Here is an 18,102-nt window from a genome sequence, read left to right as displayed (position 1 = left end):
GGAACTCTAATGTCTTTGACTTCCGCTATGGATACATCCTTGGCACTGATTTCACCCCCATCCTTCAACACTGAATTAGACTATTCATAATCTCAGCATCCTATCTGCCTTTCAATTTTCCATCCCTGTTCTCTTTCCTTGACCACCTTAAAATTCTCCACCTCCATTTTAGGATTACAAGATTAGGTCGGAGGCTCCAGCTGAATACAAGCATTGGTAACAAAGAAATGGAGGGGGGCACAGTGGTTAGCACTGTTGCCTCACAGCACGTGGGTCCCAGGTTCGATTCTAGCCTCGAGTGACTGTCTGTGTGGAGTTTGCACATTCTCCCAGTGTCTGCATGGGTTTCCTCCGGGTGCTCTGGTTTGCTTCCACAGTCCAAAGATGTGCACGTCAGGTGAATTGGCCATGCTAAATTGCCCGTAGTGTTAGGTGCATTAGTCAGAGGGGAATGGTTCTGGGTGGGTTACTCTGCGGAGGGTCGGTGTGGACTTGTTGGGTCACTGTAGGGAATCTAATCTGGACGTTTTATTTTCTTCTTGAACTTTTGGCTCAAACTTGCAATCGAAATTATCTTGGACACCTCTCAAATCTCACCCTATGTTCTTTCACTTTTGCTTTGGGAGCAATTGAGGACTGCAGATGCTGGAGATCAGAGTAGAGTGTGGTGCTGGGAAAGCACAGCAGGTCAGGCAGCATCTGAGGAGGTGTTCTTCCCATCCCCTCCTCTTCCTTTGTTCCAAACTTGTTCATCTCTGACGTCTTCCAGTTTTGCTGAAAATTTATCAATCTAAAAGGCACTGATTCTCTCCCTCTTCTTCCGTCGCTGTCTGGTTGTCAGTGCTTCAATTCACTTAACAGAGCCCCAGTCAAAATCTGCTTCCTAAAAAGCAAAAGAACCGCAGATGCGGTGGGCTCAGAGGTTAGGACTGCTGCCTCAGCACCAGGGTCTCTGGTTCAATTCCAGCTTCGGGTGACTGTTTGTGTGGAGTTTGCACGTTCTTCCAGTGTCGGCGTGGGTTTCCTCCGGATGCTCTGGTTTCCTCCCACAGTCCAAAGATGTGCCGGTCAGGTGAGTTTGCCATGCTAAATTGCCCATTGGTTTCGGTGCATTAGTCGGAAGGAAATGGGTCAGGGCGAGTTACTCTTTGGAGGGTCACACTTCAGAGGGTCTGTATGGGCTAGTTGGGCCGAAGGGCCTGTTTCCACTCTGTAGGGAATCTAATCTAATCTAATCAGAAACAAAGACAGAAGTTAATGGAAAAGCTCAGCCAGTCTGGCAGCATCTTTAAAGAGAAATTTGAGTTTACGTTTCAGGTTTGGTGACCCTTTCTCAGACTCTGACATAGAATCATCTAGACTCAAAACATTAGCTTGCTCTCTCTCCATGGATGCTACCTGACTCACTGTGATTTCCAACATTCAGTAGGCTATAGATAATTTGTAGGAGAGAGTGAGGTCTGCAGATGCTGGAGATCAGCATGGAGAGTGTGTTGCTGCAGGTCAGGCAACATCTGAGGAGCAGGAAAGTCGACATTTCAGGCCGGAGCCCTTCATCACTATAGCTAATCTGTACCTCAATCTGCCTTGGCAACATATCCCTTGATACACTCACCAAATAATCTTTCAATCTCAGTTCTGGAAGGTCTAAACGTTCAACAGTACTGTAGCCTTCCAAGGTTCAGACTGCAACATGCTTTGTGAGAAAAGACTGCTTGCTTAATTGTATATTAAGCATTTAAAGAAGAACTATCAAAACAAGTTTTCAGATTGTGAAGCCTATAAATGTTAGAAAAACAAACAACATGTACATATACACACATCTGTGTCACACTCCCCGCCCCACCCACTCACAGCATCCGAATACATTACTCTGGCAGAAATCCTACATTAAATTCTCAAAGTGGTACATTACTGACAAGACTAACCCTTATTGTGTTGATGATGGTGGTGGTGGTCATCTTGAATCTCTTCTTGTGGTTTGACAACTCAACTGAACAAAATACAACTATTTTTGAGGTGGCACAGGGAGGGAATGAAGGATTCCACTTTGCTTAGGTTAGACAGAATAAGTTTCATTCCCCGCAGTTTTCACAATGATCCAAAAGGGTCATGGTCACTTTCACTAACAAAATTCTTCATTTACTGGCTTTCCTAGACTTAATTCAAATTTCTCAACCAATCACAGTGAGATTTGAACTCAAGTTCTCTGGACCACGAAACCAGTCCATAACTTCTACACAATCACGTTCTTGCAAATTAAATAAGGAAGTCAAATGGTTCAAGCATCAAAGATGACAACATTCTACTTTCAAATAAAGCACTGCAGGTTGCCTGAGGATACACAGACAGACACACACCCACGTAATCATTCTAAATGAGTCATTTTGACGCACTGGATAATCAGGTAAGAATTGTAGTAGATTTACTCCTCCATATTCTCAGCCACACTGAGCATAAACAGGAGATTTTTCATACACATGACCCACTCCTTTCCTTTTACACTGTGTGTGGTGGTGAAACACGCCTAAAGCCCACAGTACATATGATCACAGTATTACTGAGCCTGGAGCTCCAGCCATCAGCTTCCAGGTTGAGTGAGCTGTTGCCGGAGTTTAAGATTATTTTCTGCACGCATTACTCAACTATATCCATTTTGGTGAAAACCGTGTCCTACGCTCTGAATAGATAGAAATTGTTGAGGGTGTGGTGCTGGGAAAGCACAGCAGGTCAGGCAGCATCCAAGGAGCAGGAGAATCGGCATTTCGGGCAAGAGCCCTTCATCAAGAATGAAGCCCATCGATTCGTCTGCTGCTTGGACGCTGCCTGACCTGCTGTCCGACCTGCTGTCCTTTTCCAGCAACATACTCTCATCTCTGATCTCCAGCATCCGCAGTCCTCACTTTCTCCATAGATAGAAATTGTCCCTCAGCTTCAAATAATAAAGCAGTTGAAGAATCACTTTGGACCAAAGAACGTCATCAGGTATTTTATTTAATATTTACACCTTTGATATTGCTCCACTGAGAATCACTTTTTTTTTTAAATACAGAATTCAACCTGGAATGTCTGTTTTCATTATTTAAAAGAATGAAAATAAACACATCGCAGTAATGAATGAAAATTCACAACAGGAAGAAACCAACATAAGAATTCCAGGACATTTCTGGCCCTTTTCAGCCAGGCTGAACTGTAAACAGAATAATTTGACCTTCATTCAACTCCAGCAGGGGAGCCCCTGCTGATCTCCCGCACACGTTTTGTTATTCGCCGGTTCTTTGTTGCATAAGGAAAGGTGGTGTAGAAAAAGCTTGGGCATAAAGCACTACTGCATTCAGTTGCACGTGCTGCTTCGGCCGGGCTCTTTTACTTAGCAGAGTGACGGGAGAATGGTAACATAGAACTAAGACTTCAGAGCCCAGATCTCCTGATTTTAATCTTATTGGGTGCTTCCAATAGCTGCTGCATATGTTGGAATGTCTGGAAATAAGATAGTTTTCTTGCCTCGCACTCCCTTCAATACTATTGGACAAAGTCATTGTCTTGCCATATTCTTGCTACTGATTGCAGTAAAATAAAAGATGGAAAACTTTGCAACAGCTAGCACGCTCACGATTGCATGCTTTTGGTTTTGTTTTACCTTTAGCTGCAAGAAACCACTTAGGAATAGAATATAAAGTTGCACCTCCCTATAGAGCAAAACCTTTGCTATCCTTGCACTGTGTAAACAGGCATTTTCACCAGGGCCCATGACTGCCCTTTTGCTGTGCAGAGTAATCATCACTGGTGCCCCACCATGTAAAGTGGCTTGGTAGAAGCCAAAAGCCAGGCTGATTTCTCACCGATGGATCTCAAACACATACAAAAAAATTCAGAAAATGCAACTCTACTGGTCAGTAGTTTGTTTGGAATAACATCAGCAGCATCTGAAGGAAGCAATGCTATCAAAGTAACAGTTTGAGGTGCAATGGTGCAGGAATCAATGAGCAGCAGGAATGAAACATGAGGAGATAAATTCTCCAGGGTGTAGACCATGAAATGGCACTATGGTCGGTAACACATGTCCAACCAGTAAAGCAAGGGTCACTGGGACAGTCACTGCACTGAAATACCAAGCATATGTCCGTACAGCTTAGCACAAGCTGAAAGTAGATTTGGAAATAGGGTCTCTGAAGTGGGGCAAGGGCCAAAGTAAATTTGTTACTGCTTATACACTGGAGTTCAATCCACTGACAGGCAAGTTTAAAACATTCCCTCTGTTAAAACTTGGGTCAAACAGAAATTGTTCGTGTAGGAATTCAAATGCTTTATCACATATATAATCCAAACTCAGCATACAAGGAGAGTCCGTTTGTCAAAAATAAGAACAACTTACTCTTGCATCAAATAACCTACAATTAACTTACTTCTGGTTTCAACCAACCATATGATAGAGCAAGAAAACTACACTTAGACAGGGGTATATGGCGATGCAGCAGGAACATTTTCCTATGTATGCAAACAGTGTGCCAGTATTTTGCTGAAACACATTGTTCTTTGTTCAATTCACTAGCCCTGAGTGCAGGACCAGCAGTGGGGATATCTGAAGTAGAAAGTAAGTTGCAGGTAGCACGTCAGTTGATAAGTCCCTTTGGCGTTGTGTTTTTTTCCTCGTTTTTGTTTTTGACTGTTGCAGTGCTCAGCACTTGTTCTGAGTTCAATCACAGTTAAAGTTTCTCACCTACTTCTGAAGAGTGCACAATCTAGGGCAGAAAGATCCACCTGGGGCTCTCACTGCCCTTGCTTCTTAGAGAGATATCTGCAGATGGAAGAGAAAGAATCAGCAATCAAAAAGTATAATCGCACGGTTGGCTAGAGAGCAACACTGATCGCATCAATATGCTGCAAGTTAGAAGTGCAGGTCAGAGGCTAGGAATCCTGTGGAGAGTTACTGGCCTCCTGTCTCCCCAAAGTCTGTCCACCATTTACAAGATGCAAAGACAGGAGTGTGATGGAATATTCTCCATTTATAGAGTCATAGAGACGTACAGCATGGAAACAGATCCTTCGGTCCAACTCTTCCATGCCAACCAGATATCCCAACCCAATCTAGTCCCACTTGCCAGCTCCCGCCCCATATCCCTCCAAACCCTTCCTATTCTTATAACCATCCAAATGCCTTTTAAATGTTGTAATGTACTAGCCTCCACCACTTCCTCTGATAGCTCATTCCATACAGCTACCACCCTCTGCATAAAAATGTTGCCCCTTGGGTCTCTTTTATATCTTTCCCCTCTCACCCTAAATCTATGCCCTCTAGTTCTGGACTTCCCATCCCAGGGAAGAGACTTTGTCTATTTATCCTATCCATGTCCTTCATAATTTTATAAACCTCTATAAGGTCACCTCTCAGCCTCCGACACTCCAGGGCGAACAGCCCCAGCCTGTTCAGCCTCTCCCTGTAGCTCAAACCCTCCGACCCTGGCAACATCCTTGTAAACCTTTCTGAACCCTTTCAAGTTTCACAATATCCTCCCAACAGGAAGGAGACCAGAATTGCACACAATATTCCAAAAGTGGCTGTAACATGACCTCCCAACTGCTGCACACAATATTCTGACCAAAGGAAAGCATACCAAACGCCTTCTTCACCATCCTATCTACCTATGATTCTATTTTCAGGGAGCTATGAACCTGCACTCCAAAGTCTCTTTGTTCAGCAACACTCCCTAGGACCTTACCCTTAAGTTTTTAAGTCCTGCAAAGATTTGCTTTCCCAAAATGCAGCACCTGACATTTATCTAAAATAAACTCCATCTGCCATTTCTAAGCCCATTGGTCCATCTGATCAAGATTCTGTTGTAATCAGAGGTAACCTTCTTCACTGTCCACTACACCATCAATTTTGGAGTCATCTTGTAACCTGACTAACTATACCTCTTATGCTCACAATTGAAATGACGAATAAAAGTGGACCCAGCACAGATCCTTGTGGCACTCCACCGGTCATAGGCCTCCAGTCTGAAAAACAACCCTCCACCACCACCCTCTGTCTTCCACCTTTAAGCCAGTTCTGTATCCAAATGGCTAGTTCTCCCTGTATTCTGAGAGATCTAACCTTGCTAACCAGTATCCCATGGGGAACTTTGTCGAATGTCCATATAGATCGCATCCACCGCTCTGCCCTCATCAATCCTCTTTGTTACTTCTTCAAAAAACTCAAATCAACTTTGTGAGACATGATTTGCTACTCACAAAGCCAAATTAACTATCCCTAATCAGTCCTTGCCTTTCCAAATAAGTGTACATCCTGTCCCTCAGGACTTCCCTCCAACAACTTGAGCACCACCGATGTCAGGGTCACTGGTCTATAGTTCCTTGGCTTGTCCTTACCACCTTTATTAAACAGTGGCACCACGTTAGCCAACCTCCAAGTCTTCTGACACCTCACCTGTGACTATTCGTGATAGAAATATCTCAGCAAGGGGCCCAGCAATCATATCCTTAGCTTCCCACAGAGTTTGAGGGTACACCTGATCAGATCCTGGGGATTTATGCACATTTCAAGACATCCAGCACTCCCTCCTCTGTAATATGGACATTTTTCAAGATATCACCATCTATTTCCCTACATTGCGTATCTTCCATGTTCTTTTCTACAATAAACACTGATGCAAAATAATCGTTTAGTATCTCCCCATCTCCTGCTGCTCCATACAAAGGCCACCTTGCTGATCTTTGAGAGACCCTATTCTCTCCCGAGTTACCCTTTGTCCTTAATGTATTTATAAAATCCCTTTGGATTCTCTTTAACTCTACTTGCCAAAGCTATCTCATGTCCCCTTTTTTGCCCTCCTGATTTCCCTCTTAAGTATAGCCCTACTGCCTTTATACTCACCTAAGGATTCATTCAATCTATCCTGTTCATACCTGACATATGCTTCCTTCTTTTTCTGAAGCAAACCCTCAGTTTCTTTAGTCATCCAGCATCCCCTACACCTACCAGCCTTTCCTTTCATACTAACAGGAATATCCTCTCTCTGGACTCTCATTATCTCATTACTGAAGGCTTCTCATTTTCCAGCTGTCCCTTTACCTGCAAACATCTGCCCCCCAATCAGCTTTTGAAAATTCTTGCCTAATACCATCAAAATTAGCCTTCCTCCAATTTAGAACTTCAACTTTTAGATCTGGTCTATCCTTTTTCTGATGAAAAAAAACACCAGAATTATGGTTGCTAGCTCCAAAATGCTCCCCAAAAGTGCCCTGCCTTATTTCTCAAGAGTAGTTCAGGTTTTATACCTTCTCTAGTAGGTACATCCACATACTGAATCAGAAAATTGTCTTGTACGCACTTAATAAATTACTCTCCATCTAAACCCTCAACACTACGGCAGTCCCAGTCTATGTTTGTAAAGTTAAAATCCCCTACCATAACCACCCTATTATTCTGACAGATAACTGAGATTGCTCAATTTTCTGCTATTAGGGGTCCTTTAATAATCCCAATAAGATGATCATCCCTTTCTTATTTCTCAGTTCAACCCAAATAACTTCCCTGGATGTATTTCTGGGAAAACCTTGCCTCGGTACAGCTGTAATGCTATCCCTTATCAAAAATGCCACTTCCCCTCTCCTCTTGCCTCCCTTTCTGACCTTCCTGCAGCATTTGTATCCTGGAATATTAAGCTGCCCATCCTGTCTATCCCTGAGCCATGTTTTTGTAATTGTTGTGATATCCCATATTCCTAACCATGCCCTGAGTTCATCTGCCTTCCCTGTTAGGCCCCTTGTATTGAAGTAAATGCAGTTTAATTTATTAGCCCTGCCTTGTTCTATGCTTTGTCCCTGCCGGCCCTGACTGTTTGACTCACTTCTTTCCTCATCTGTATCAGTCTCTGATTGATCTCTTTTCTCACTATCCCCCTGCCAGTATATTAGTCCCCTTCCAATTCAGATGCAATCCATCCTTCTTGTACAGGTCACCTCTACCCCAGAAGAGATTCCAATGATTCATATTTTTGTATCAGTCTTCCCTGCACCACCTCCTCAGCCATGCATCCATCTGCTCCATCCTCCTATTCCTACCCTCACTAGCTCACAGCACCATGAGTAATCTAGATATTACGACTCTTGAGGATCTCCTTTTTAAATTCCTACCTAACTTTTTATATTCTCCCTTCAGAATCTCATCCTTTTCCCTTCCTATGTCTTTGGTTCCATTGTGTACAGTTGCCTGAACGAGTGCAGTTCCAACAACAAGCAAGAAGCTCGACATCATTCAGAACAAAGCAGCACACTTAATTGGTACAAAGTACACTACTTTCAACACTCTGTCCCTTCACCACTGACAAACAGTGGCAGCAGTATGCATCATCTACAGGATTAGCAGCAGCTCACCAAGGCTCTTCCCATATGAACTTCCAAACTGTAACCTCTATCACCTAGAAAATTGAGGGAAACACGGGAACACACACAATATATTTCCCTTCAAGCTATACATTATCCTGACTTGGGACTATGTTGCCAATGTTTCATTTTGGAAGTCCCTTCTTCTTGATTCTGGAAGTCCCCTCCTAACACTGTGCTCCGACACCAAAAGACTTGTAATAGCGCAAGACAACAGTTTTATATCATCACCTTCTCTATTGTAATTAAGGATGGGTAATAAATGCTGACCTAGCTAGAGACACTAAAATCCATGAACAACTTTTATTTAAAATTAGCAATCTGCAGAACTAATCTAGAATACCATGTCTATAAAAGCGCAGCTTCAGGATATATTCCAATGTACATCATACATACGTGCAGTACTTCTAATTCTAACATTTGGAGGAAGAGAGGGGTAATGTGTCTACAGTTAGCATGTAGAGATACATACTGCAGACATCATAAACCTCACACAAATCTGTGCTCAATCAGGACAGGAAGTAGAGGTGATTTCCTAACGCCTATACCACATAAGCTGGGAAACACAATTAAAACTGGTTTTACTTTTCGCTGAAGTCTTACAGTTGAAAATGCAACGGTCACTCAGCACAAATGAAGTCTCATTTCCTACAGCAGGAAAATAACAATGATTTACATATTTGTAAGGCTGAGTTTACCACAGTAGCAAGTTGCTGCACTATACCAATTGATCAATAATTTAGAATCAAGTAGAACAAGCCTCACTTGCAATGTTATTAATCGTATAAGTTGCAGTAACATTTCTGGATTTCAATATAAAATTAATGCACTGTCTCTTCCCTTATGATATGCAATGGTAGCAGATGAAGTATAAACCAAATCCAATGCATTCAAAATCATTTCAAAGGGATATCAATCCTGAGGAATGATTTGAAAAACCCAATGCCAGTGTCATGTACAAATGGACACTGAGGGCAATTTCCTCTGCTCTACCACCACTGTGCCTCAGCCCAATTTATAAAAGGCATTTTCCTGCCAAACCTCATTCCACTATATGCACTACCATGTAATAACGCACATTCTCAGTCTCCCCTTGAGATTTCGAATAAGTGGAAATCAATAATCTGTGCTCCTGTGCACATTAGAGCCATCTGCAACGCATTCCTAATGTTTAAATCTATCAGCCACACAAGATGCTGACCCCATTATTCTCAGTCAGATTTGTACTTAGGTTACAGAGGTGAAAAGAGCACTACATTATATAGTCAAGCCATACGACATAGGAGGTGGTCATCATTCTGTACTCTGATCTCTCAAAGGCCCTATATTTCACCTTCAGATAGAGATCAAGTTTTCAGGTAATGAATTCCAAATCTGAACAATTTACTGAGCGACTATACAGCACCAGTTACACTGAGAGACTCTGCATAGAGGAACAGTAACAGAAGTCTCAGGAGCGGTGCCTGAAAGCACTTTTGAAGATAGAGATTTTGAGAATGTTTTTAAAAGATGAGATGTATGAACCCACGTGGCAGGCTTGAAGGCAGAAGTTCAGTAGGAGGTCTGAAGGCAGAATTAACAATGAAATAAATAATAACCATCTTTCCACAGAACCACCTTGTGAAGCGGTAAAGCTGGAGGTCTATGCTTTGAGTACATTACAAGTCTTCAAGCCAGGAAAATATCTGCACCTTTGATATTTTTTGCTGACAAACGAAACATGACCTTTGCTGGTTTACAGCATGCAAAGTCAGAGGTAGCAGAGACACCTTACCTCTCCCAGTGCTTATGATTGAGGTCTGTGAAGTCATCTAGCTTGCCAATCTCCTTCAGGTACTGAGACAGTTTCAGCAGCTCCCGGTCTTTATCTCGGTTGAGATGAGCCTTCATGAAGGGTCTGATCTGGTAACAGAGGAATACGACACATGTTTCATTCACATCTTTACATTCAGAGCCCATGTCATGGAATAAATCCCACATATTTATTGCCCTCTCAAAGTTCATGGCTAATAGGCACTGTCTGCCAGAAGATCAAGTGCCAATCAGAATAAAGGACACAGTTCAATTCATACTTGATCACATTTGGAAGAGCAATTGGAATGTTACAAAACCCTTGAACAAAAGGGTTCTAACTATTAATTATAATAAAATCTCTCCTATGTTATACACACAGATGAATGGAATTTGGATAACAGGTGGATGATACTCAGTGTTACCACTCTTTGTAATCAATTGTTGTCCAGGTTCATACACCAAGAACAAATTCTTTGACAAGATATCAGAAAGCTGCAAACACCGCAAGGTGCTGCACACATCACCTGCAGTAAACCAATATTAAACCAAAGCAATCTAGCACCAAAAATGGACCAATCTTTTCTCAAAGTGTTTAGCATTCGGAGAGTTACTCCTCAAGAACAGTAATTTGATCAATAGAAAGTTCAATCTGCTTCATAGAAGCACATACTTCCTTATGGCTAGCACAGAACAAATTTTCAGCATTAGAAATCAAAACTATCTTGGTGTCATCATGGGGATCTGCATAATGTTTTAAATGTAGGGGTTCAGAATAGAGCAAATGGGGACAGAGAGGGACTGTGTTTGGCAGGGTGAGGACATTGATGTGTTTTGTTCTCAAAAATAAAAGCAAAGTTACAAGGGTGAATTAATTTTTCTATCTGCTTTTTTTGTAAATGTACAGAGGAATGTGGGGAGGGCTTGGGGAGTAGACCCGACTCTGTGGTTAGCAGTGCTGCCTCACAGCACCAAAGACCTGGGTTTGACTCCACCTTTGGGCGACTGTCTGTGTGGAGTTTGCACATTCTCCCAGTGTCTGCAAGGATTTCTTCCAGGTGCTCCAGTTTTCTCCCACAGTCCAAAGATGTGCAGGTTAGGTGGACTGGTCATGCTAAATTGCCCAGTGTCCAGGGATTAGCCATGGGAAATGTAGAGTTATAGGGATTGTGTAGTGGGGTGAGTCCAGTTGGGATGCTCATCGGAAGGTTGGTGTGGACTCGATTGGCCGAATGGCCTGCTTCCACACTGTCGGCGTTCTATGAAATATATGCCTCCTTTTCTGAAAAAACGTTGTTTCATCCCAATTGAAATCTTTTTGGCATTTATTTCCTTGCCAGCACAACAGGTAACACATTCTAAAGAAAATTAAAATAATGTGAATGAAGGAGATCCGAAATAAACACAAAGTGCCGGAAAAGCTCAATAGGTCTGGAGAAAGAAGCAGGGTTAACACTTCAAGCCCGGCATGATTCTTCTTTGGAATGCTCGAAGTTCCCAAGAAGCGTCATGTTCGATTTGGGATCTGAACCGTTTCTTTCTCCACTGAGGCAGGCAGACCTATTGACTAGTTCCGGTTCTTTATTTTTATTCAACATCCTAAAAAAATACTTCAGTCTTTGGGGCAATTTTGACAATGTTTTAATGCTACAGTACAGACACTGACAAAACTAATATTTTTCTACCTGCACCACTGCAAATAAGACTGAAAGCCAGTGAAATGGGTGGCTGGGAGCAGTAATAGCTGTCTCTGATCCATTCTCTGTGGGGAAGCACCTGCCATTTCCACTCAAGAGCTTACCTAGGACACAAACACAACCTGTGGGGGGAGAATGACACAGAAACTCAGGCTGCTCAAATGTTAGAATTACTGGTCGAGTCTGGTTTGTTAAGTGGCAAGAATGCCGTGCTGAAGCAAGAAAACTCTCTCTTTTTAAAGTCCATTTGAGATAGGTTAAATAGACCAACATGACATTTCCTGTCCTATATAAAATTATCCACTGATGAAGCAAAGGTGCCACACTCAAACTCCAACCAATATGCCAAGGTTCACCAAAGATCCTTAGACAACACTTCCAAACAGAAGGACAAGGGCAGCAGGTAGTTAGGAACACCACCACCTGCAAGTCCCCCTCCAAGCCACTCACCACCCTCACTTGGAAATATACTGCCGTTGCTTTATAGTCGCTGGATCAAATTCCAGCAATTCCCTCCCTACCGGCATTGTGGGTCAACCCACAGCAAATGGGCTGCAGTGATTCAAAAAGGCAGCTCACCACCACCTTCTCAAGGGCAAACAGGGATGGGGTATCAATGCTGGCCAGCTAGTAACGCCCAAGTTCCACAAATGAATAAAAAAAAGTGACTAATCTTTAAACTAACTGAATCTAATCACAACTGAATGTTTGTCCATTATAAATTAAAACAGTTTAACAAAAGCTTTGATTGTTTTCAGCTCAAAAGGCATTGTACACTATCATACAAGTCGATTTAGGTTAACATTAATCCAATATAATAAGAATTACTATTGGTGCCAACAGGAAACGTAAATTCTTAACAGAAAGTACAATGAATCCCAAGCTTAAATGGGAACATAAGAGAATAGCCCTTACCTTTAGCCCATTTTGTGGGTTCATCAGGAAGTTTCGACCAATGTCATCAAACATTATCGTATTTTTTCTAGTGTAGAACTCTGGAAATTTATCCCATATGACACCCAGCGGTTTAACCTGTGAACAGAATCTTTGTGACACATCATCTAAAAAATGCTGGAACCATATCCGAATTTAGGTGCTTGGGAAGGAAAAAGAGGAAGAGAGCAATCTTAATTGATACTGCCGCTGTACTTGAATTCCTAACAACAGTAAAAAGTAACTTCCAAATCTACTACACTCATTTGGGAAATTGGCCCAGTTTAAGAAAAGCCGAATAACGGAATGAGTCTGGTTCCATCTGGAGGTCTTTCCTACTGTGTGCAATCCCACAGCATAGAATTGCCATCAGTTCAGCACCAATTAGTCGCGACACACAGAGAAGCTGCAGGATAGTTGTTTCTCCAAGTATAAATAAGGATCACAACTGATGTAGAGTAGGTGCTAAAGCACTTTGTTGGGAGAAAAGAGTGACTTCATAGTTTACTTATCTCCACTATACTTCATTAAAAATAGTTACTAAAACAGTACAAAAGATCCTTACCCTGAGTTTATTTTAGGCTCTTGGGTCTTAAAAGACAAAACTTAGAAGATAATGGATGATTGGTTTTAATTTTCCAAAAACAACCCTTGATAAGGGCATGGCCCTATTACTTTGGAAGGTAGCAAATGTACATTTTATTCAAAAATGTGAGGGAGACAGAAAGTAGGAAAGTGCAGGCCAGTTAGTTTAATTCCTATCACAGGGAAAATGTTAGAAGCTGTTACTGAAGTTACAGCAGGGCACTTGGATAAACTCAAAGCAATCAGAGGGTCAATATGGTTCTATGAATGAGAAACCAATTACATACTGCACTTTGATTTTCAAATAGTATTTGATAAGGTGTCACATCACAAGTTATTGTGAAAATAAAAAGGGCAGCACACTGGAAGACGACTGTCTAAAGGACAACCCATGGACAAAACCAACGTCACCTACAAAATTCCATGCAAGGACTGCCACAAACACTACGTAGGACAAACAGGAAGAAAGTTAGCCACCAGGATACACGAACACCAGTTAGCCACAAAAAGACACGACCCTCTCTCCCTCGTAGCCCTACACACGGATGAAAACCCACCATTTCGACTGGGACAACACATCTATCCTGGGACAGGCTAAGCAAAGACTTGCCAGAGAATTCCTAATGGCCTGGCACTCCAACCACAATGCCATAAACAAACACATAGATCTAGATGCCATCTATCAACCCCTCAGAAAATGAACAGGAAATGACATCACCACAAACCCCAGGAACCCCATCCAGGAGAAAGATATAAATAGAAAGCAGGAGACAACAGCTTGGCTTCACTTGGAGGTCACCACTGATGATGTTACCGAGCCAGGGAATGAAACGTCTGGATATCAAACCTACAGCTCAGCAAGCAAACCTACACCCTAAACCTCAACCTGAGCTACAAACTTTCACAAACCTTACAACTGTCTAAAGGAAGGTGGAGAATAGAGGAAGACTGATCTTTTACAAGTTGGCAAAATGTAGCAAGCGGTGTGCCACACAATCAGTGCGGGGCCTCAAATGCTTACAATTTATAAAAATGATTTAGTTGAAGATAAGTAAGGTATCATTGCCAAATTTGCTGCTGACGACACAAAGGTAAGAGGTAGGTTGTGAAGTGGACACAAGGCGGCTGCAAAAAGATGTTGATAGGTTAACTGAGTGGTCAAAGATGGAGTATAATGTGGGAAAATGTGAAATTGTCAATTTTGGCAGGAGGAATTAAAAAGAAGCATATTATCTAATGGCGAGAGATTGCAGAGGAATCTGGGTACCTTTTTGGATGAATTGCGAAAGGTCAGTATGCAAGTACAGCAAGTAATTAGGAAAGCTAATAGAATGTTAACATCTATCACAAGCATAATTAATACAAATGTAACATGGTGATGCTTCAGTTTTACAGGACACTGGTGAGACCGTACGTAGAGTACGGTGCAAAGTATTGTCATTTTAAGGAAGGAATTAAATGCATTGGAGGCCGTTCAGAGATTTACTAGACTAATGCTAATGGGTGGGTTATTTTATGAAGGTTGGATAAGCTAGGCTTGTATCCACTTAGAAGGTTAAGAATCACTATGATTTATTCATATAAAATCCTAAGGAGTCTTGGCATGGTAGATGTGGTGAGGATATCTCCACTTAGGGATCACTGTTTAAAAATCAGGTGTCACCCATTTAGAAGAAATTAAGCAAATAATTTCTCTCAAAGGGTCATGAATCGTTGGAACTCTGCCATAAAAAGGCAGTGGAAACAGACTCCTTGAAGATTTTCAATGTAGAGATAGATCGATTCTTATCAAGCAAGGAGTTGAAATATTATCGGGATAGGCAACAAGGTGAATTTAAAATCAGATCAGCCATGATTTTACCGAATGGGGAAACATACTTGAAGGGTTGAATCTCATACTTTTGCTGATTATTTATATGTTCATACGTACTGACTGGGATAACATCTACTTACTCCAGAAAGCTGAGTGAAGAAAAATAAGGACTACAGTCAATCCTTACGTACTTACATGAAGTATTTGCTTACAAGAGATGCACATGACAAAGAAGCACCTTTTATTCACATTGTCCCTATGGATAGGGGCACTACCAGAATCCCGTCAATTAAGTATAGTAAATTCCCAATAAATGGCCACTGCTGCATTTAATTAAATATCATTGATACACAATTTACACTGAACAGAGGTTAAATACAGACTAAGGTAGGCACCTTATACCTGACCTAGCTGTGCATAATACTGATGAAGTGTCTGAAACAAAGTATCCACATTCTTGAGCACCAACATCCATTACCTCAACTGACAAAAATAATTCACAAAAAAGTTTTACAAAGTGAAATGTTTAATTGGATGGAATACCAATCTGGTTTTGTAACTGACTGGTCTGATTGCTCATCAGTACATGTACCAGGATATAAAAGCAACACTACTTTAATAAAAGCTTAAAAGCTATTTTCACACATACCTCCACCACCCCTCTCTTAGGTGTATGCACTGTGATCATAGCTGCACTATCCAACATGAAGGTGATCTTATAGTTAGCATGCGTTGTAACTCCTAGTTCCTGAAAAAAACAAGAGAAAAGAGACAAAGTTCAACAGAGAAAATTAAAATAATGGAAAAATCACAAAATACAATGCAAAACTTCAAAGAAAACCTGAGTACCTCTGCACCACTCCTGGGATGCCTGTTAATTTCAAGGATATTGCAGTTATTTTCCTAGTTTACAGCAAGAAGATCTTCCATTCACATTGTAAATTGTTTTGATAAATGGAACAAAGTGCTTCATAATTTGAGATTCTGGTGAGATACAGTGACTACAATACTAACCAACACAAATGTGTAATTTTCTGCATCATAGAAAATAAAAATTAATTCCAATTCCTGCTAAAAGAAAATGCCATATCAATTTTGTTTAAAAGTGTATTTCATAAAAACTAACAAAAGAATAACTTCTGTTTATTACTTCTTCTCACAGTAACAGGTTAATTACATATTTTTTTTAAAAAGCCAAAAGATGCCAAAGAGAATTTCAACTTTTGTTAACTCTGACATTAGTGTCATGGCCCTTTGTTACTTGGCTGAAAAAAATACACAACTTTTGGATTATATAACAATGAAAAACAATGACCCAAGTTTTGAAGCGGAATTTTCATTTTGGTCATTCCCAGGTACATGTTTATATGCTGCATTATATAGAATTTTAGTTTGTACTTCATTATTAATTCAGGACTTGCATCATTGATCCTGTCATAAACCTGTCATACCCTCTTCATAGTGTGAGAACCCATCTCACCACTTGAGTTCAACTCCCATGCTGTGACCATCCAAGTTTAATGAAGGTTTAAGCTCTCATAAACTTATTCAGCATTTACTGACAAAAGCAAATTATAATCAGAGTAACTGGTACTTTACAGATTGTCACAATAGTGGTACAATTTGAAAGAACACTTTCAACTTCTAGCATCTGATTTTAATACTCAAGACTGTCACGGACTAAAATGGGATTTTAGAAAGGACAAAGCATGGATCCAAAATGGCAGCAGTGATCACCTGAACACATAGTGGCAAGTTCAGGAAACCATTGTGGAATAACCAAAATTGACTGAAGTGAAATTACCGTATCACCTAAAACCACTGGAACTAGTCAACTGAGTTAGTAATTCTTGTGTTTTCTGTAGATTTACACTTATATGAGAAGTTGCACATATTGAACATGAAAGAGTTGCCTGCAACTATCCAGTCTGGAAAGACAATGAAGCTAAACTTGGGAATACACAATGAACCATATTTCAGTAGCTGTTTGGCAGATCAGGCAGAGAGAAAGAAAATTAAAACAGCAAAGATGGGAACACTCACACCGCTGTTTCCTTCTCATCAGCACAAAAGTCAGCATCAGTGATAAAACAATTTGGCGAACTGGGAACTCAACAGTCTTATAAATTTCACTACTACTGAGAATACAAGACATCAACTAAACAGTCATGGTATCAGGTTCAACTATAATAATTCAAGGATTCCAAGGAATTTTTAAACTGCATATTTTTTATATTCTAATTGCACTAGATATTCTACATTTTAAACTTCATCTGTGTGTGTGTTTGATATCATAGTTTATTAGCTTGAGGTTAGTGAGTAATAAAATTCCTCTTCTTTCACTCAAGAAAACCTTATAATTGGCTCTCAATTCTAATCTAGTGACAATGGTTGAATTGAAGTGTGATGTAGAGGTGTGAAAAATAATTAAAAATATTCACTATGGCCAAACTACATGATTAAATCAGGGAAGCCAAATCATCCCTTTTCACTTTGTTGTAACTCTTCAATATAGCTAAAGTTCAAGTCTGACCTGTTGTCTTTCTGGTTTCAAGAACTTGCTTCTTCCTATCAACTTTTCAGACAAGGTAACATGGTACACAACAGCTGGACTCAGCATCAGGTGATGCTTAATACTTCGATCAGTAATATAAATTTTCAGATTATAGCAGTGTCTTACCAGTAACAAACTGGCAGGCACAAATAGTCTTGCAATAACCATATATTAAAGACTCATCAATAGGGATATTAAATGATACTTCCTCCCAATGAATTATAAACAAAGGGAGTTCAATCATGAGTAAAAAGAGGCAAATAACAATTGATCTTCAGAACTTCTGAGAATATAAGAAACAAATCATTGCCAACAGTGGAAATAACAATGATTTCAGTAGA

General features: G+C 40.8%; 1 protein-coding gene across 2 annotated transcripts in view; it reads right to left on the bottom strand.

The window, feature by feature from the left end:
• Window positions 1-2,962: 2,962 nt before the first annotated feature.
• ublcp1 (ubiquitin-like domain containing CTD phosphatase 1) overlaps window positions 2,963-18,102 on the bottom strand; it is a 44,374-nt gene continuing 29,234 nt past the window's right edge. For both annotated transcript variants that reach the window (XM_072591130.1, XM_072591131.1), the window contains exons 8-11: window positions 15,857-15,955; window positions 12,792-12,908; window positions 10,163-10,290; window positions 2,963-4,798 (exon numbers count right to left, since the gene is read on the bottom strand). In XM_072591130.1, coding sequence (XP_072447231.1) covers window positions 4,771-4,798; window positions 10,163-10,290; window positions 12,792-12,908; window positions 15,857-15,955 — 372 coding nt within the window. In that variant the 3' untranslated portion in view covers window positions 2,963-4,770. The remainder of the gene's footprint in view (window positions 4,799-10,162; window positions 10,291-12,791; window positions 12,909-15,856; window positions 15,956-18,102) is intronic.

Source organism: Chiloscyllium punctatum, chromosome 20, assembly GCF_047496795.1.
Source record: "Chiloscyllium punctatum isolate Juve2018m chromosome 20, sChiPun1.3, whole genome shotgun sequence".
Lineage (NCBI taxonomy): Eukaryota > Metazoa > Chordata > Chondrichthyes > Orectolobiformes > Hemiscylliidae > Chiloscyllium > Chiloscyllium punctatum.
Note: the sequence above shows the minus strand (reverse complement) of the source record. Positions and strands in the feature narration are given on the sequence as shown.